The 20,508-nt window shown below is 38.7% G+C and overlaps 1 protein-coding gene across 1 annotated transcript in view; it reads right to left on the bottom strand.

The window, feature by feature from the left end:
• Window positions 1-20,508, bottom strand: part of CUBN (cubilin) — a 143,627-nt gene that overhangs the window by 33,313 nt on the left and 89,806 nt on the right. The window contains exons 39-53 of the mRNA XM_048306902.1: window positions 19,263-19,452; window positions 18,417-18,614; window positions 17,940-18,086; window positions 16,893-17,083; window positions 16,424-16,607; window positions 14,946-15,120; window positions 13,724-13,902; window positions 11,725-11,934; window positions 11,271-11,411; window positions 9,563-9,744; window positions 7,877-8,048; window positions 6,730-6,936; window positions 4,665-4,814; window positions 3,702-3,823; window positions 1,658-1,883 (exon numbers count right to left, since the gene is read on the bottom strand). Coding sequence (XP_048162859.1) covers window positions 1,658-1,883; window positions 3,702-3,823; window positions 4,665-4,814; window positions 6,730-6,936; window positions 7,877-8,048; window positions 9,563-9,744; window positions 11,271-11,411; window positions 11,725-11,934; window positions 13,724-13,902; window positions 14,946-15,120; window positions 16,424-16,607; window positions 16,893-17,083; window positions 17,940-18,086; window positions 18,417-18,614; window positions 19,263-19,452 — 2,674 coding nt within the window. The remainder of the gene's footprint in view (window positions 1-1,657; window positions 1,884-3,701; window positions 3,824-4,664; window positions 4,815-6,729; window positions 6,937-7,876; window positions 8,049-9,562; window positions 9,745-11,270; window positions 11,412-11,724; window positions 11,935-13,723; window positions 13,903-14,945; window positions 15,121-16,423; window positions 16,608-16,892; window positions 17,084-17,939; window positions 18,087-18,416; window positions 18,615-19,262; window positions 19,453-20,508) is intronic.

Here is a 20,508-nt window from a genome sequence, read left to right on the forward strand (position 1 = left end):
CTGGCAACTTGAAGTGAATATTGCTTTGAAAGAGTGCAGGGGTCACAAATACATCTGAGACTGTGTTGATTCCTCCCCACACCCCACTGCATGCACATTGTGACAGCCATTCAGAAAAGCACTCTAGGGAAAAAAACAATCCACTGTTATATCCTTTTTTCTTCTCACTCTGCAACATGCAAATATTGCAGTTCCACATGTGAATCTATTCAAGCTACATCCGTTTACCCAGGGCAAAATGGTGACTTCCCTGGTCCAGGCAGCCCTGTGGATCTCAGTGGAATTATGGGGAGGGCTGAAAAACATGCCTTTAAAAATTGCTAACAGATTCATTTATAAAGGGGAATAGCTGGTCATGGCTCTGTGGCAGCTCATGTTTTTATACATAAAAAGTTTAGTTAATTTGAAACATATTTGCAAATACCATGCCAAGAATAATTTACTAGGGCTATGCGTACAGTACTAGAAACCCCTTATTATTTCAGATGCAATGTAGTAAAAGGATGAATAAAGAGCAAAAAAAAAGGGTTTGTAACATCCTATTTTTTCCTCTTAATTGAAAAAATATATAATAGCTTTAAAAGGAAGATCTTATTTTTCGTTCTTCTATGTTAGAAATGGCAAATGTGTTTAGAAGGATGTGAAGCCAAGTTTTGGTCACACATACAGAATGTGTGACCCACAGATTCTCAGTGAACAAATGAGAAGAAAGCTGAAGAAAGTAAATTAGGTATATATAGAAAAGAAAACTTTCACAGAGAGAATACTGCCTATGCACATGGCAGGTGTAGGCTAATGTCTACTACACCATTGAAGAGTGGGCTTCATTGCACATGAAATCTCAGGGACATCAGGGAATGGTGTCAAAAACTTGCTAAAGTGACTGTATATTCATGCAAGCACAGAGTATTGATATGCTTAAGAAGACACTCCATCAACTAACTGTGTGAATACAGCTACATCATTAGTGGACAGAAAGCTGATCAGGATCTGCCAGAAGGTTTGCAGCTGGAGTTGACACTAGGAAGCATATGCCAGCTCTGTACTGAGGTAGGATGGCATGGTGATTTCTGCCCTGCCACCATCTGCCACATCTACACATGCCTTTAGTCCTTTAGTGACTTCCTGAAGCATACTGCACAAACGGTGAGCTGCCTTATTTGTTTTTTGTAATCCAGAGTGATGATGATTTCAAGAGAAAGAAGATAGCTTTGAGAAATGTACCATTCAATCCTGCATGTATACCGCCATCAAAAGTGTACCAACATCTCCATCACAGTGCAAGAGTTCTAGGCTCTTGTCATATGTGCGCTTTGAGAAGTTCTGTCTGCCTCTCTGTTTTGGAACTCACTTCTTCCTAGTTTTAAGTGTTTAAACCAAATCAAACTGTGGAACAATTGTTATTCATGAAGTGAAATGTCTCATAGTCCTTGACAATAGATACCACTGCTGGGAGGGTAATGGTGATGGTATCAATTTACAGCCATCAAGAAACTGCCAGTAGGAGGCTTAAAAAGTACAAAATCTATCCAAATTTGAATTCTTCGTGTGAGATCAGAAAGCACTAGATTAATACTTGAATTTTTTAGTACTGGCTTCTTTCAGGGATCCTGAAGATGATGGCATGCTTTTCTTTTGTTCTTTAACGCGAACTTACCTAAAGATTCTGCTGTCCATGTTGCATAAAAGCCACCTCCTTGAACTGAGTGATCAGAGTTAAAGATGACGACTAGCTTGTTGGAACCAGACCGAATAGTCCCAGGTGAGGTGTTTCCACAATACTTTCCTATGACAGGAGACCCTGGAGAGCCACCATTCAGGATAGTAACAGAATCCCACTTACAAAGTGAATGGTTTTCAACGTGGAAAGCTGTAAAAGTAAGCTGCAACATACAAAGGTGACATTCAGTTCCTAAAACCAGTCACTCTAGGGGAGGGTTTAGAGCAATTTCAGACAGATCCTGTAGCCATCATGGCACAAGAATTTGCGGGTGCACTCAGAAGTCTTCTTCATGATGCTTTCCTGCAAGTATTGATTGGAATCTTGCCACTACAAGTAACAGCAGCTACTTAGCTTGAAGAAACAAGTGGAAGAGGAATTAATATGTTCAAAACTGGCATTATTGTGACTTTAACATATTTTGAAACTAAGTATGTGCTTCAAAACAGTGTTGAATATGTATAGGTGTTGAACCACTTTCCTGCACTCAGTTTCTGTTCATGAAATGTAAGTAGCTATGCAAGCAGAAGGCCTTGAATTTTTTTCTTCCTATTATTTCAAATCAATATACTAACATTTGCTAAAAATAATGTTAGTTTCCACCAAAACAGAAACAGTTCCATGGTTTGTTCCTGTGGGCTTGGATGCATTGCATAAACAGACTGGGCTGGACAGGCAGCCTCTGAGCCTGTCTGCCTCCCACACTGATGTCATTTGTCCTTGGAGAGATATGCTCACAGGTGGGATTTTCAGTTCAAACATTCAGATTGCTGATCCTGTAGACTCCTGGTTTGTTGATGCTGAAATATTGATGTCCACTAGTTACTGCCTGGCTCTGTTTTCATCAGTTTTGGGGTTTTTAAACCAGTTTCAGGAGCAGGATCTTTGTAGAAAAGTTTAGCAAATACACAGTATTTTTTCCTGTACCTTTTGTGTGTCTTCATTTCCAAAAGAACCTGTCTAAGACTAAATAAAAATTTAGCTGCAATAGTTTAAATTCAAAACTTTGCCAGCAACTGAAACTGGCAGCTTATACTGGAAAAAATTAGTCTGCCTTCACTGAGAGTGCAGCTACTCAGTTCTTTCAAAACAGAAATCTGCTTTCATCTGATTAAAATTAGTTCTGCTTTAAACTAGTTTGTGGATTAAATAGAAATCTTGTGTTCTACTAAAATAATCCTGTATTCCCTGAAATAAGTACATAGGCAGTGGTCAGAATATCATGTAGCAGAATAATTAGGACTATGGGTTTGCATTTCTAACCTTCGGAGTTGTAAGCAAGGAAAACATGATAGGGAAATTAGTGAAAGACATTACATATGAAAATCTGCAATGTGTTTTCACAAAACTGCTTTTCTGACCTGAACCATAAATGTCACTGATTGGATCTGTGCTTGCAAGAATCAGTCAAATAATTCAGTGAATTAAGTTTTGCACTGCTTGGCCATAAAGGTGCTTAAATTGGTCTGTCAGGAGTTTGACTCAAGAAAGTAGCACCTCAGGCAGACTTTTAATACTTATTGGGAAATAAGAGCAACACTTTATTGATGTACCTTGTACCAGAAATCATATTATGTTCCAGATTAACCAGTAACACACAAAAGTAACTTTCTAGTGGCTTGAAACTTTCCAGCAGAGAAGAAAAACCTTCAGCCTCATTTATTTTCATGACAGTGAGAATATCAAAGAACATCTAATAAAATTAGTTATTTCAGCTTTGTAAACATAGAAAGTCATCATTTAAAGGAGAATTCAGTGCCGTGTTTAGGGATCAAGTTATCCTAGGATCTTTCTGCTTTTCAGAAAGAACTATCTGGTTTTGTTGTGCTATCTTCATTCCCTCTTTTAGGTAAAGTCAATGGGAAGATATTTCATTCCTCCACATTTCTGACTTTCCAAATTTTCTCAAATCTGTTCTTCAAAACTCAGAAGGTACTTCTCACACTGTCTGCTGTGCACACAATTGTGACATGTTACTCACAGTGATGGTTTCACCTTCAGGGGCTTCCAACACCCAGGAGCAGCGATTCAGATTGCTGTAAGGCTCTGGGTAGTTAGGGCTTGAGATAACTCCCCCTTCACCTGACTGTATACCACCACAGGCTGAAAAAAAAAAGTAACATTCCAATATGTTTTTGGAACTGAACACTATAATCAAATGAATGAAAGATTTTTCAGCTTGTAATAGTACTGAAATATATTTAAGTTGTACTGATAGAGACAAAAAAGAACAATTTATCTGGGAAATTCCAAGTTTTAAAATCTTTGTCATTGAATAGTGAGTAAAAAGATGCAATGACCTTGAAACTTTGCATTTATTCTGATACTTAATATAACACTGCAAAACCTTTGCCAGCTGATACATCTGCCTCTCCACCTTATCTTCCATTTATCTCACTCTTAAGCCAACCAGCGCCATTCTTGGACCAACACAATGAAGCCAAAAAGTTTCTGATGTGTCTAGATAAGCCCAAGGGCTAAATTCAGCTGTGACAGGAAGAGTAGTTGTTTGGGCACCTAAATGGCAAAGTAGTGTAATTTGCAGTGATACAGCTTCAAGTGGATTTCAAAATGTGTGCAAAGGTTCAAGCAGCAGAATGCATTTCAGCTCTGCTAGCACTCCAGAGACCTATTTGAAGTAAGTCAAACTTGGCTGGTATTACCTGTTACATCCCTATTCCCAAGAGCAACCAGCTGTTCTGAGTGTTGCACAGCATTGCAAAAACTCAAAACGTGGTTTGGGGAATGGCAACAGTGAGGCAGAAGATAAATCCGAGAGTTCAACGCTTTAGAAGGATATAAATAGTAGCAAGCACTGTGTAACTTTTGAGGACCTCTTTGAGAGTTGATCCCATCATGACTATTCTCCGTATCACCAAATGACTAGCAACATTCCCCAGGAGTGCCTCAGTGAGCCAAGGCAGCAGTCTATCAAGCCATTTACCTTCAAAGGTGTAATGGGCCAAGAATCCTTTATCTTCTCTGTTTTCATCACTTACAAAGTGTACCCACACCTGGGGGGCAGCTATAACTAGTGGCACAGATGGTGCAGACTGACCACAAAGCCTGGCTATTAGCTCTCCATCAGCATCCCCTAAATAAAGAAAGTAAAAAAATATAAACACAACACTTTTTGAGTCCTAAAAGAGCGACAATAACATAAAGGAATAGTGCAAACATGCAATTCATTGTGTTTTGACAAGAAAACAGAGAAGAGTACATATCACACAGTAACTGATTATTTGTTATGGATATGAGCAGAGTGTTGCAGTTCATTGCTGAGATCTAAATCTTGGCAACAAAAAAGTTCACTCCAAAGCTATATTAATGATCCTTTTATTATCCTGGGCTCCTTTTCTCCCCGTCATGCCATCCTGCACACTTTCATATGTCATATCAGACACACAGAAACCTCACTGTTCTGCCCCAAAACTACAGATCTTTTGGGGCAGAACAGTGGAAAGAGATGGCCTAAAGACCGTATCACATGGACACCTATTGAACCTTTGTTTTTGTGAAATCCTCATTAATGTCAACAGGGATTTTGAGTTTTCTGCTATATAGAGATGTGCACGACCCATGAACAAGCTGTCATCACTGTATTAATAGTGGGCATCTCAAAAGAATTTTGCACATCTCAGCTCCATTTGGGGTCTCTTGGGTAACTTAAAGTTGAATTAGACCTTTCCCTAACTACGTATCTGCTGTATCAAGGGTCTTAAAGAGCACTTGCCTGAGTGTAGTGGTATTCTGCACTGCTGCATCTCATTGCTCATTAAATCTTACTTGTCAGCATACACAGATGAATGAGGGTATTCTGCTTTTGACACCAGACTGGCTGTGAAACTGGAGTTCCATTATTAGTGCTGAAATGAACACTACTATTTAGATGACAAAACTGTGTACAACAAAGCAAGACTACACTTTCTTCCCTTTTCTTTGATTGTATTGCCTGCAGGCCTGAGGTTCACAATAAAGTGAGAGTAGCAGGAATGGATGAGTAACACAGCAGATATATTTTACTATTTCTTTCTTTGAGTTTTCTTTCTATTATTTCCCAGCTCCAGTGCATACATGGGAGAGAACTGCTAGGCTACAGAGCTATGCAGGCTCTGGCTCTACACAGGACAAACTGATGTTATACAGCCAAGAGCTCTTGCTCAAATGAGCGCAGATATGGATGTGACAGATTCCCACTTTACCTTTTCACATGTTTCAGAAAGCATTTCCTGGTAAATTAAAACCTGCTCTCTCTGGGACTCACATGTACAGCCTTTCTGTGAAGAAAACAGCTGCAGCTTTCATACTACACTTGGCAATAGCAGAATGACATTCATATGACATTTCCAGTTGCTTGCTCTTGTGGATAGATAAAGATGCTCAAATATGCAGGGATATTACTGGTGCATTAATCCTGTGATTTTTTTTTTCCTTTTAAATGCTTTAGTCTCTGTTTTGCAATGCATTCTCACAGGAAATATGGATTTCTTTTTGGAGAATCATCTTATAGAACACAAAAATGGGTCTGAAGTGGGCCTGCAGTCCAGAGGCTATGAATAATTAAAACATTCTTTACTCCATTCCTGCTGTCCCTGGAGATATTTCAGGACCAGGAAGAGAATGGGGAGTGGACCAAATAAATTGTTTTGACGGCTGCAAATGCCATCTCTCAAGGAAGATTAAGTGAAATTCATATTGTCCCTTGTAAAGAGAGAGTCAGGTGAGTATTGCAAACAGCAAAACTATTTATCCCCCCAAGATGTCTATCCAGTTTTCCATTTTCTCCCCTGAAAGAACAGGTGACCAAATCCATGCATCCATCACTCTGGCAGTGAAATCCCACTTCTGATTGTGGATGCAACATGGGAGGCATGATATGAAAACTCTCAAATGTACAGATTCTACAACAGCCACTCCCTGCAAATATATATGAACCAGATTTGGCACAAACACAGTTGTACAACCAGAATCTTGATAGATTTATCCATTCTCCTGCTGAACATACAAACCTATTCGTAGCTCTAGATAGTCATACTGGCAGTTCTGGTGACGTTCCAAGTGGAAATCCTCAAAAGATATATAAATGGATGAATTATAGTGGGAGGGATTTTTGATGATCCATTCACAGTTCAGGTTACTTGTGTAATTTGTGATGCCATCATAACCAGGAGAAGAGAAATTCCCGCCTGCATATGCCATCAGGGTTCCCCCACAAACTGCAGAAACAAAATATAGTTTATTTAAAAGTAGTAATAATTCTTGCATGAGGAGATCTCATGCAAATAGTATGATTCTTTCCCCTCTTTATTTAGGTATGCTCATATCAGAAAGCACATGTGCTGATTAGATCAAAACGTTTTCCATCTTCTTACTTTTTTATAATTTACTGCTGTGTGCAAGAGAATTCAAGTCCTCGAGTTTATTGGCAAGTCTTTAAAAACATGCATATAAACAAAGAATGATTATTTACAGTATAAATAAAATATTTCACCAGCGCTATCAATACAACAAGCATTATTTCATATTTTGATAAAATCTCACTACAGCTTCAGTTCACTATTGTCCAGCCCTACTCATTACCTAATTCTAGACTCAAGAGGAAATTTTCATGGAAGATACCCTCATGCCATAGTAGGATGCTTGGAGTGGGAGTTGGAAAATAAGTTCAAAAGACTAAAGCCTGCAGTAGTAAGGCTCTGCCAGCTGCCTCCTCTCTGGAGGCTAGGCTTGCAAAAGTAGGTTAGCTGCACTCTTTCACAAGCTACAATAAATTAATTACCCCTCTGAGTAATAAGGAAGCACTTGAATTATTCAATTTGTCTATAGCACTATGCTTTTTGGAACCTTTCATGGAATAATGACACTTCAGACCATCTCTTACTCAAGACTAAGTACAAAACAATAAATCAGTAGGGAGAGCAGGGACTGTAATTCATACAGAGGCACATGAAGTCCACTGCTCCCAGGGGTTCTCCATTTTTTTCAAGTCTTTTTAGCTAATTAAAGATACATATCTATTCCCATTTGGAGATGTAAGAGAAAAAATGGTATCAGAGGTTTATTATCTGTTCAGGTAAATTTTTTTTAATATGTGCCAGTACTCTAGCTGTGAAATGACTCACCAAAGATCAATCACTTAAGTCAAAAACACACTACCTGCATCTTCACTAGAGGTGTATGAGACACTGAAGCCTCTGGTTGCATGGGACATATCTGTCACCAAAATGACTTTCATTTTGTTTCCAGTGGATTTCACCTCAGTGCCTGGATTTACCTCTCCACACAGTTTGGCCAGCTGGGGAGAGTTTTGCCCAAGGCCATTGTAAACCTGTGGGGTCAAAATAAACTCCAGTTACACCAATATACAGTCTTATGAGCATCTCCTGTATCATTTAACAGTGTTTACCATCTTTAAAACAAAGTTCACTGATGTCCCTCACAGGGGGTTAGTTCTCAAATCTACTTAAAACCTTGCAACAAACTTTCATTGCCTCGAATGGATGAGGCCCTGCAGTAAACATCAAAAATAATTTGCTTATTTTGGTGAAATACACACATATTCTCTCTTTCTCTCTTTCTTTCCTTCTTAAAACAGAAATTGAAATTGTTTTATTGAGAAGCATACTGTGTTTTAGCTCAATATTAATATATTCAATCACTTAATAATGCCAGCTACTGATCATAATAATTTAATTTCAAATCATCCTCTTTTTATTCTTGGTAAAGCCAACATCAGCTTCATCAAAATCCTCTCCAACATATTGAATGCTGGTGGGCATTTCTGATTATTTCACTTTTTGATGATCCAGAGATATTTTGCTCTGTTTCTTTCATGCACCCTTTAGCCTAGAAATTAATTTCCTTCTTTTTACTCTGCAGTTCAAGCAAGGCAGAAATGATGCTTCCCATTGAGACTTGGAATATATTAGAGTGTTGAAGGCATAAAAGCTGGCAGGAAAAATCTTCCTTTAAGAGATCATTAACTGATAAAAAGCCAGCTCCCAAAGGTTTGTCTAAAGCATCTGTGAAGAAAAACACGGGAAACATCATCTACAAACCTCAAGGGATGGATACCTATTTCAGACCCCCATGCTTGTGCATGGATTGGCTTCTGATCATCCTACAGTTAATTTCCGTGTTTGCACTGCTTATCTGAACAAGTGGGAACCTAAACTCTACCTCACATTCCTGCAATTTCATAGAAGAATCATGTTTTTGAGGCATTTGTACATCTGACCAGGTCCAGGTCTGTGTGCCAGATTTGATTTTTTTTCACAAAATAATGAGAAATCAAAAATAAACATGATAAAATAACCAATATCTATATTTTTGGAGATGGAGAGTGATATAGAAGTAGAATTTATTGGGGTTTCCTTATCTTTAGTTCAGAGGAGTCATTTGTTGCAGCCTCTGGCTTTTTCTTTTCCTTCCTTTTTTTTTTTTAATTGACAGCAATAACAGCAGCAGTAGATACCTCCAAAATCAATAAAACCTGGAACTGACTGATGGTTTTTGTTTCCACAGAAAAGAGACATTGTAAGCTTTCCAAAACCCCAGATTTTTTTTTCATAATTGATAAAAAGACAACTCCAATGATTCCTCTAAGTTTTCCACTCTGCCTGGGCCACAATTTCAAAAGTTCCATACTCCAAAACAAGCAGAGGTTTTTAGATGCTCTACAGAGATAGCTTTCTCCCATTAATCTGCTTTTCCCAGATTAAATTATGATTTGTCTTAAAAGCATATATAGACCTGTAAGTGAATTTTCAGCTTTATTATGTCCATTAATTCTCCATAAAGGGATTAGGAAAAGCAGTTTCTGACTCTACATCCAATACTCACAGCCACATAATCTGATGAGCAGCTCCAGTGGTCTTCAGTGTTCATGTCATTAAAGGTTAGGGTCACACGCCGGCCTTCTTCCACTGTGATCCTCCATTCACACACTCGGTTATGTGGGTATAGGTTGGGATAGTTGGGTGAAGTAAATGTTCCAACAGGTGCAGTAAGATCCCCACCACATTCTGAAATGTCCAGATATTGGGACACTTCTCAGAGTAAAGCACTGCTTATAGAATTATAGCAAAAAAAATCAATGCTGCGAGAAAACGAGATCCTGAGAGGCTGATTTGATTGGCCTACCCTGTCCATATGTTTGTCTAAACAGCCAACTTCCTGCCAGTCTTTATCACTCAGTCATAAAAGCAGTTGAGTATTAACTGACCATAGCCGCTCCTTTTAGTCTAATTTAGTCTAATTTAGTCTAATTTTAGTCTAATTTTAGTCTAATTGTTAATAATCACTTTTCTGAAGGGCTCGTCTCGGGCTTCAGAAGCCTGGGTGACCCAAAGGCTTTGATGTCATATGATGCAAGCCCCTCATTGTGGCAAGACTGAGACATTTCGGACTTTCAGAGGACTGAGCAGAGCTACACAGAACAAGCAGAGTCTTAGAGTGAGTAATGATGGAGGATGTATTTTTCCTTTTCTGGATAACAGAGGTAGAGAAAAACTTTTAGGTATTTTAAGCAACACTTTTGAGTACAGTTATTTTGTGCTTTTCCTATCTTTTTTATGAATACCAAACTGTGCTGTGAGGAAAGAACAGTGAAGGTCTTGGATACAGAGAGTGCATTTTTTCTGAAACCTGTGACAGAATTTTAGCAGCTTACCCTCAGTTTCCTTTTAAAATAGAGCAATATAATTTAATGCAGTGTAGTGGAAGTCCCTTTCCTCATGCTCACAGATTCTGCAGAATAGTCTGATCAGTGCATTCACCTGCATTAAATTTTTGGTAATAGACTTTCTCATCTAAGTTTGCATAAAAGGATCCTAGGAGTGGAATAACATTCTTTTGGAGATTGTTTCCCCCTCTGTTGTTTTATTGCAGAATCAAACATGAAGAAGGCATTCAGCTGAACTTTTAAATGAGCTGGAAGGAGTTAAGAAGGGTCAGCAGGAGACTGGAATAGGATGACTATTGCAAAGAATTACTAAAATAGTAGCCATATTTTGGTAGGACAAGCATTGCATGGACAATGAAGATGGTGAAAGAAGCGTGAAGCAGGAGTACGTCCGTGTCCTCAGTCCTTATTAGAGCAGCTCTTTGAAGTAATTGTGCTCAGGAAAAGGGACAATGGGCACAAACTGAAGCACATGAAATTTCACCTGAACATATGAAAACACTTTTCCCTGTGAGGGTCATTGAATACCAGTATAAGTTGATCTTGCTTATAAAGAGGGATGTGGGAAGGGTATGTTAGGACATCCCTCGACTGACTGCTGAAGAAAAAAGGTGTGGAAGAGTGTGCTTCCTTGTGCCACTGATGGCAACATCCATTATAGCAGGAGATTGCTTGCTTCAGCAAATTTCAGCTCAGCTAAGTTGTTGCCAGAGAGCTCTATTCATACATCCCCCCAAAGTTTAAATTTAAGAGCAAATACACACCACTCCAAGAACAAGTAATCTATAATATATGTTGTATTTGTGCAATTATGGTCTGTGGTATAAGTTGCTTCCTGAGAGTATATTTCAACCTTACAAATCCAACCTTCAGTACTGGAATCAAAGCGCAGTCTGAATCCTCGGGCATTGACTGATTCATCAGTGACAAACTTGACATAAGCAAAACTGTCAGAGGTGTCCACAGCATCAGGGAGAGTATTACCACAGTACCTGCCCAACAAATTTCCTGCAAAAATCACATAGAGAAAGAGAAATTTATATCAATATATTATTTATATTTATATTTATATTTATATTGAAGGGTCACTTTCCAATTTAATTGGACAGGCAGTAGTAAACTAGTAGAATCAAGTTATTGCTGGCAAACAGAAGGATTTTGTTTGCCTTACTTTGCATCAGCAAGCAAGGCAGACACAAGCAAATACTGTACATTGAAAAGGCTCACTTTGCACCCAAAGAGAAATGCTTTCAGGAACCTCTGGTGAGGTTTCATAGTAGTACTAAGGAGGGGAAGAGAAACACTGAAATAATTCTCAGACCAGAAGCGTTGTATTCTCGGATCTCCACAAAGTCATTTGTGCACTTGGAAGAGTTTTGAATATCTAGGCCTTCTAATCTGATGGTAAGATAGTGGCCCCTGGGACCCCGAAGAAACCATTCACACAGCAGGTTGTCTTGATAATGAAGGTCAGGATACCCCATGCTTTCGATGGTACCACTTTGTCCTATCACTGTCCCACCACAGGGAGCTGCAAAAGGAAGAATATTGTTTGGTTGGCTGTAGAATCTCAGAGAGATGATCTTTCTCCTAAACAAGACTTAAAGGTAAGGCACAAATGACTTGTTCTCTAACCGTGGTAATAAAACAGGAATTGCCTTCCAATTAAATATCTTCCATGTTTTCAATCTAATTCAATCAATCCTGGTTGCTGGTTTGTTTCATTTTTTTCAGCCCCCCCACTCCCCCTCCAACCATTGCAAGCATCCCTTCCACTCTTTCATATATCTTATCATTTGAATAAACTTACAGTTTTCAATCTAATCTCTGACTATGTCCATATTTACCAGAAAACCTTGCAAAGATGTATCAGATAAATTAAAAAGAAATGAAATTTGCTAAGTGTGAATCTAAATTTTTTATGACAGACAAAAGTTGACTTCTGGTTTGGGTCAACAGTTATAGTTCAGCCTCCTTCTTCCTTTAATCCCTTCCTGTTCACTCCTTGTGGTGTCTCAGTGAGTAATCACTGCACAGTGTATAAAACAGCTATTAATTTTTAATTGTCTCCTTCTGAACACTCATTTCTCTGCAGTACCTGCAAACATAAGTTTTAGTAGTAAGGCTTACAGCAAACATGTAATTCTTGGGGTGGTCATGTTCAGGGCCAGGAGTTGGACCTTGATTATCCTTGTGGTTCCTTTCCAAATCAGGATATTCTATGATTCTATGAAACAATATTCTCAGGTGGAATAAATTGGATTTTTTTTTTACAGTGGTTTCTGTGTCTGTCAGTTACAATCTTTCCATGGCAATAACAGTTGTGTTCATACTGTTACATCCTTGATTTGTTAGGGCTTTGTTTCAGGATGACTGGCATTCAGCTAAGATAGTGTAAATCTGTTGTGGCTAAATGTAAGTTACGGCTTCATATACTAACAAATATACGTATATACGAAGTTTCTTCAGTTTTTACATTCAGAAATATGATAGCACTCTATTTTGGCTTAAGTGTTTTAGATCTAACACAATCACCAAAGTTCTGTGTAAAACAATATAGTTCACTACTTTGCCTTTGAGAAATTAACAGTCCTTAGACTATCCTATATGAGTGATACTAACATAATGGCTGTTATTCTTTGAAGATTACTAACATTATCAAACCCCAAAAAGTAGCTTATTTCTGAATCTGATCAAGGACTATTTTTTTCTTGAATTTTAAAATATTTCTAGTGCTTTCTAACCCTGTTTTTTCAGCTTGAGAGCAAATAACTTTAAAGTATTTATTTTTCCAGATGACAAATAATGGTTCTCATTGCTCATTCCTTTTCCAGCCCATTATTATGCTGCCCCTGTTTGTCTAGCAGCTTTGTTATTATAGAGTGATTTACATTTACATAGAGAAGCTCCTAATTAGCTCTTCTACTGCCAGTTCTTTGCTGACCTTTGCATTCACCTTCAGAACCCTGCTCATGAAAGTTACCCTAAGTTTGCATTCTGAAAATCAAACCATGTTACACTACTTTATCCACACTGACCTTTTTTCTACTGCTACTTTGACTTTGACAGGAGGTTATCCAGTAGTTGTTTCTGCTGCTGCTGGTCTATGAGCACTTTCCTATTAATATTTCCCTAATTTTCACTTCTTGCTAGGTGCAGAACATGCTGATATTCTGATGCCTTAGCTCTAACACTAACTGAAAGCAGCATGTACCTGTCAGCCCATCTCACAGGTCTGATTTAAGCCCTATTAAAAAAGCCTAACACTTGAGACAAAAATCTTCTTTAAAATCATAGAAAATGATAAGTGCAAGCATTACCAATGGAGTATTTAGCATTGAATCCCATGTGTGTGGCACTGCTGTCAGACCTGAACCTCAGGTACATGACAGCTCCTGAGGATCTCTGTGAGCCTGGCATCAAACCTCCACACAGCTTGGCAATGAGGGGGGCACTGGAGTCGGCACCGCTGCGCAGCTCTAGGTAACTGGAAGTGCAGCTGGAAGAGGAGAGAATTTTCTTTTCAATGTATGGCAGTATTGGTTCAAAATCATTCCAGTACGTGCATAAAGCCATGAAGCTGTAGTGAATTAGATTGGTTTCCATTCAGTGTGACCAGGACAGAATCAACAAGATCATAATCCATTGCAGTTATGTAACAATTGAATCAAAAGAAGTGCTAGAAACATTGAGAGAGATTAATCTAAAACTCAGTCTATGATCAGATCAGATATGACAGGAGCAACTTCTGGATAGGCATACGAACAGCACTGGCAAAAGTAGCTGGGACCATCTTTAATATATTTTTTTGGCAGGATTCAGATTCAGCAGATATTCCCTACTAGGTCTCACTGATGAGTGTTGAAATAAGGGACAACAAGAGGACAGATTAAGGGAATAGAAATTCAGTTCTGGGGTCTAATTAGGTGGGCATACAAAGACCCAAAATATCTTAACTATAAGCTTTGTCTTCAGAATGGTGCAGTGTCCTTGAAGCCAGAAAGGACACCTTTGGGATTCTCCATCCTTCACTATTTTTTCTGGATGTGGTTTCACAGGCTCACCTTTGCCTTACAGTGAACTTCATCCAATCAATGAAGTTACATCAGCTGGAAAATAGCCTTGTTTTATGCTTCAGGCAGGGAGTGCAAAATGTGTACACCCACAGCAAACCAGCACCGGGCAATGGAGGAAGGAGGCAAAGTGTCATGGTGGCAATCTATTGGCTTTAAAAGCACCCGAGAGTCCAAATGACTGAAAACCTGAATATGAAAGGACTATAGGGCACAGATTTTACAGAAAGCACTTTTCTACCATGGATGTTCCACTTTTTCTGTCATACTGATTTCTGTTATGCATTGCAAAGTGCTAGGAATGTAAACCAGTGACCTGATAGCTTCAGTGATCTCTCAAAAATTTCTTAACCCCATTTAATTTTAATTATGGAAGTGTTTATTCTCTGGGAGGAATTAGAGAAAGTAACAGGTAAAGAAAAATCAGAATGGAGTCTCTGAAGAAACATAGGCAAAATTGGATGTATACTTTGGTGAAGGTTCAATGTAAAACTGATCTTCAAATTGCAGCTCTACTGCATGTCCATTGGGAGCAGTTATGGTCCAGACACAGTCAGCATGCGGAGGGTAATTGCTCGGGTAGTTGGGGGAAGATGTATATCCACTGGGGTTGAAATCATTGATATAAATGTTCCCTCCACAGGCTGGGAAAGAAAAGATCACCAATAAAAAACAATATGAAAAGGAAATGGGTGGGGCATCAAAAATATGACTTATCACTATATTCCAACACAGTTTCCTTTTGATGTCATACAGTTACATAAATAAAACCATGTATGTTATTGCTTACTGTGAGAAAACATTTTAATGCAGTAGAATCCTATATTCCTGTGCTCCTGCTTACCTAGCCCTCTTCATTTCCAAGTGTTCAGGGCCCTGAATTAAACTGTATTATTTCTTCCTTGGATTGCTTCTAAAACAAGCACAAAACTTATTTCTTGCCTTGTTCCTATCCCAATTCCGAAGAGCTAGGAAGTCCACAAGTCAAACCCATCAATATTTCTGTGAATCGTTCCCAACATCTACTTTCCAAGAACTGAAATGTCTGTTTGAGATAATAATGAATGTGTGAGGAATGCCAGTCAGAGGAAACATGAGGATTTGTTCAGGTCCTTTACCTGACAAAAATATCTTTATTTTGACCAGAACCTTTCTGTCCCAAACCCCCTCTATATTCTAGCAGTACTGGTTTAACACAATTCCATAAATTGAAGTAGTAGAAATGCTATTGTACGGCTTCACCTATTCCCCTCATGAATCCTCTAATGTAATGCTAATTCTTTGGGGCAGCAAGGAAAATAGGCAGAAATCAAGCACTTAAAGATTTGAGCTGATTGACAGGTTGCGTTAGTTGTTTAGATACACTGTTTAACAGGTGTCTGGGTGTGCCAAGTGGTGTGTGTTATGAGGACAGTGGGATAACTGCAAATGGCAAGTTCGTGATTTACTCCTGGGACCTGGGTCTCCATTTTGTTCATTCTTTCAAAAAAAGTTAGCTTTGGCAATCAACGTTATTTTCTCAGTTGGGAGGAAAACCTGTGAGAAATCTTGCCACCTTTCTAGACACACTACCCTGAAAAATTCCTAACTTCATTTAGCACTTGCGCTGGGTAGTAAATGTTCAAAATAATGTTCTTGTTTCCAAGAGTTTTTTCCTTTCCTGTATGAATTTTTGACATCTCTTCCTAACTGTAGATGCTACCTCCCTACTAAAGGGTCTCCCCCTTTTCTTTTGTTTTAAATCCATCTTTAATATCTTCAGGTTCTGTGACCCGACACTCTTTAAAAAGGAAAAATCTGAATGTCAGATCAGAAGTCATGCACTGTACGACATTTTTGCAGACATCTGATTTTACCAGAATTGGACCTTAGAACAAAAATATCCTTTAAGAGGACAAACTCCAAGTTACATGTGTATAAGTGGCAGAATTTGTTACCTAGACTTACCTAGACTCTTAGCCTCATATTTCAGTTTGAATCCTTGACCCTCGTTCCTGCTGTCAGAAGTGAAGTGGACAAACAGCTGATTGTCTGTGGTGTACATGGTAGAGATAGGGCTGGTTCCACAAAACCGTCCATTCCCTCTTCCAGACACTAAAGGTGGGGCAGAATTATCTAACCCATTCTTCAGCTAAAACAGAAATTGCTAATGTTACTCAAGCAAACAGCCCTGGAATGTAAATTTTGAGCACACATCATCTTAATGCTTCCAGCCACAGGGGAAATTATTAAACTAGTGATTAATTAATGCACATTATTAAAAAAGAGAGTGAGATAGAAAGAAATACCATCTTTGGTATTTCTCTTTGGTGTTTGCACCCCGTGACATCCTGAGCTGCTTTACTGACCCTGAAATCTGTAAGGTTCAGAAGCTTTAACAGCTTTGAGGATTTGGTGACCCAGCCAATAACCTCACCTCTACGTAATCTCCAAGGATGCAGGAAGTATCCTCACTCTTAACCTGGAAAGGCTGTTCAAAATGAACAGCAATGATAAATCCAGTAGTTACCACTACATGCCAGGAACAATTCAGATTAGGAGAATAGTTTTGAGGGTAGTTGGGGGATGTTATCACACCCCTGCTTGTGTGCAAATAGCCTCCACAACCTGAAAAAAAAAGGTGAAAGTTGAAGCAAAGAGAAATACAAACATCAAATATTCACCCATTCATTTTGAGAAAAACCCTGTTCCTGAAAGATGTGATGGGTAAAAATAAGTGTTGAAATGAGTGTATGAAGAGCTGAGGGGCATATAACAATGCACATGATGAATGATCTCCCAAAACACAAGCTTATGGATTACAAGATGACACCCACAGAAATTCCTGACAGTGAGACTGTTGTCAGGCTTAGCAGATGAATAATAAGCAGGTAGCAATGTCAAGGAGGTCCCATGGCAGGAGCTTATCATTACCCTGTCTGAGGACATTGCTTCTAGCCATGGACCAAAACACTGCCATCTACCCCAGCTGCCAGTCAGAAAAATTTCCCCTGATTGTCACGGTTGCCCTAACACCTTCTTGGTGCCTCAGCCCATTCAGGGATCTCTTATCATTTCTGAGTGGGTGTGGGAGGACTGTTGCTGGAAATTGCTGACATTCCTGCTAGAATTTATACAGCTTTCTGCATTTGTCTCTTCCTGCTTTGAGTCATTTATTTCCCTCTCTTACTTGAGCATTCTTTCACCCTTCAGCTGAGCTGTTATAACCTCAGGCACATGCTTTTCTTCCTTCTGAGAAGTGACTGGTCTGGTTGAATCACTCTTTGTGCATTATATTACTGGGAAAATAGCAAATTTTACCTATGTAGAGTCAGACATTTATTAACACATATTCATGAGAGGTGAATAATTAGATGTGTGATTAATTAGATTGTAGACAGCTGTTAACAATACCAGAGTCTTTTACCCCATTGTTAGCAGCAAGGCAGACATTTATCTGGGGGAGAAGAGAAACAAGTCTTACTTTTGTGATAAGAGGCATTAAAACCAGCTCCAGTGACACTTGCATCCGACATGAAGTGGATGAACATTGAATCTCCAGTTGATCTTATTGGCCCAGGAGGTTCTCGTCCACACAGAGTAGCCAGTACTGGGGAAAGACTATTGTCTCCTGAGATAAAAAGAACATGTTAGTGTTAAAACTAAATCAGTCCACATCTGCCTGTTTGTTGCTGTGGCTCACACTTACAGGAAGGTGCTTTTCAAGACCTTTAAGCCCTTACAGATTTAGAAATATTTTTATAGATCACCAAAGATTTTGCCAGACTGCTAATTTTATGTTAACTAGCAGAATGTCTCAGAATAGAGGAAGAGTACTGCTTCAGGGCATGTTCTCATTGCTATCTAGATTGCTTAAGCTCAGTGGAGATGAGAATTTGAGGTATTTGGACCTTGGGTCTCTACTGCATCCTGTCAGCACAGGGCAAGATTGACTTCTCACCATCTTTGATAATAAGTTTGTCATAGTTGCATGAGTTGTGAGATTCTATGTCTAGTCCCAGGATATTGAATTCCACAGTGGATCCAGGAGCTCTGATAAGCCACATACAGTCCTCAAGATTTCTGTAATTCATTGGCCAGCCCGGTGAGAAGAGGAATGAAGGTGTTTCTTCAGTTGTTACAGCCCCTCCACATGCACCTGTCATGGACAAGAAGACAAAAATAGAAAGCATCCTCTTTTAAACAGAACACTCCCCTCATGTAATATAAGATGACAGTCCTACAATTACACACAATGAGGGCACAGTGATGATGTGTATATTTACAGTAATGCAGGAATTCTTCAACTTCAGGTCGGATTGGAAGTATAAAACTTGAAAGTCCTCATTTGTGAGGATGTTCCTGTGCTGCTTGTTGCAGCAATGATGTGACCTATTTTACCATGAGGAATATCTAGCAAAGGACCTAAGAGCATCTACCACAGTTTAACATAAGTTGTTGTGCTGTTTCATATCACAATGGCCAATGATTTAGAATGGTTTTTCAAGAGGGATAATTTTCCATGAAGGCATATCAGTGTTTAGATTTAATGAAATACCTGTGTAAAGAAAAATTATCCTCTAGCAACATACTTATTTTTAGAACACTGTAAATTAGTATATCTGAGAGTCCCTAGAAATTGTTTTAAAGAGCTAGTAAAATGCTTCATTAAAGTGTCACTGAAAGCTTTCTCTCATTAATAGCTAGAGCTTTCTCTAGCGGGGAAGTTGGTTTGGAGTTCTTTAAGTAAAGTTGAGTGTATCACTGGCTGTATCACTTGTAACTGTGCAACCCACTGAAAACCCACCTCTAGCAATGGGCTGTGTAACAGCAGAAGCATCCACTGCATACCACTCCAAAAGAAAGCCTTTTCCAGTCACAGACGAATCTGACTGGAACTGGATTGTCATCGAACTGCCAGAGGATGCAAAAGAAGCAAGGTCTGCGCCACAATATGTTTCAATAAGACGAGAATGGGCAGTGGGCCCATCATACACCTGCAGAGAGAATAGTGCTGTTCCTCACAGAGCCAGATTTTCATCTGCCCCATACTCAGCAAATTTCCAAGGAGAAAATTACCCTCTTTAAATGAGTGAGGGATCTTTCAGCAAACCTAAGTTAGCAAGAAACCTTTCTTATAAAAAAGGAACAAATTATATTCTGTTAAATGTGAAACTTTCACAGAACAAGGATTTGAATGGAAGCCATAAAATTCAGCTCATTCCCTATCACAGGGCTGTTCTTTGGGGACATAGAATGGCATCCCACATTAAAAAAAGTCCACAGGTACAATTCTGATCCTTGACGGGAAAAAAAACCCCCATGACATGTAGTGAAAAGAAAAGGAATTACTTTTCTTTTTTTCCTTTCTCTTTTTTTCCCCCACTGAGGAACATATATATTTTGAGTTCTATCAGATACTTATGTAGAAATATTTTTTCCATTGTATGTATTTATAAGCCAAAATTTTGGGTGGTTACAAGATGTTTCTCCTTTGTCACCTTTCAAGACTATTTTGTTCTTTTCATCTACCACCCAGTAAAAATGTCCAGTAGAGAAAGCTAGGAAATATTAAATAAACATTAACATTACATTAATGATCTGATCCTTGAGTCAGGTTAAAGGTCAGGCTGATTTACACTCACTAAATGTCTAGCTGGTTTAAGAAACTTATTTTGCTTTGAAAGGGACAAAAAAAGGCAGGCTGAGTTAGGAGAAAAAAATGTTGGTAATGTATGACATGAGATGAAAGACAAAGTTTTATTTCCCTTTTGAACTAATATTACATTTGAATATCATTAAATGAATAATGAACTGAAAATATAGAACTAGTATGAACTTTCTCAAATATTAAAAAAGGATAATTGATTAACTGCTTAAAAAAACCCAAAAGAAAGCAAGAAGAGATTTACCTTATTTAAGTGGTTATGTTAGCTAAGTTCAGAAAAAAATTGTGTCCTCTATCGTTCCATTTTACTTAGCACCGTGAATGCTGTATTGAAGAAGCCCCTGCTTATTGCAGGGCGTTGGATTAGGTGACCTGTAAAAGGCCC

Source organism: Corvus hawaiiensis, chromosome 1 (assembly GCF_020740725.1).
Source record: "Corvus hawaiiensis isolate bCorHaw1 chromosome 1, bCorHaw1.pri.cur, whole genome shotgun sequence".
Classification (NCBI taxonomy): domain Eukaryota; kingdom Metazoa; phylum Chordata; class Aves; order Passeriformes; family Corvidae; genus Corvus; species Corvus hawaiiensis.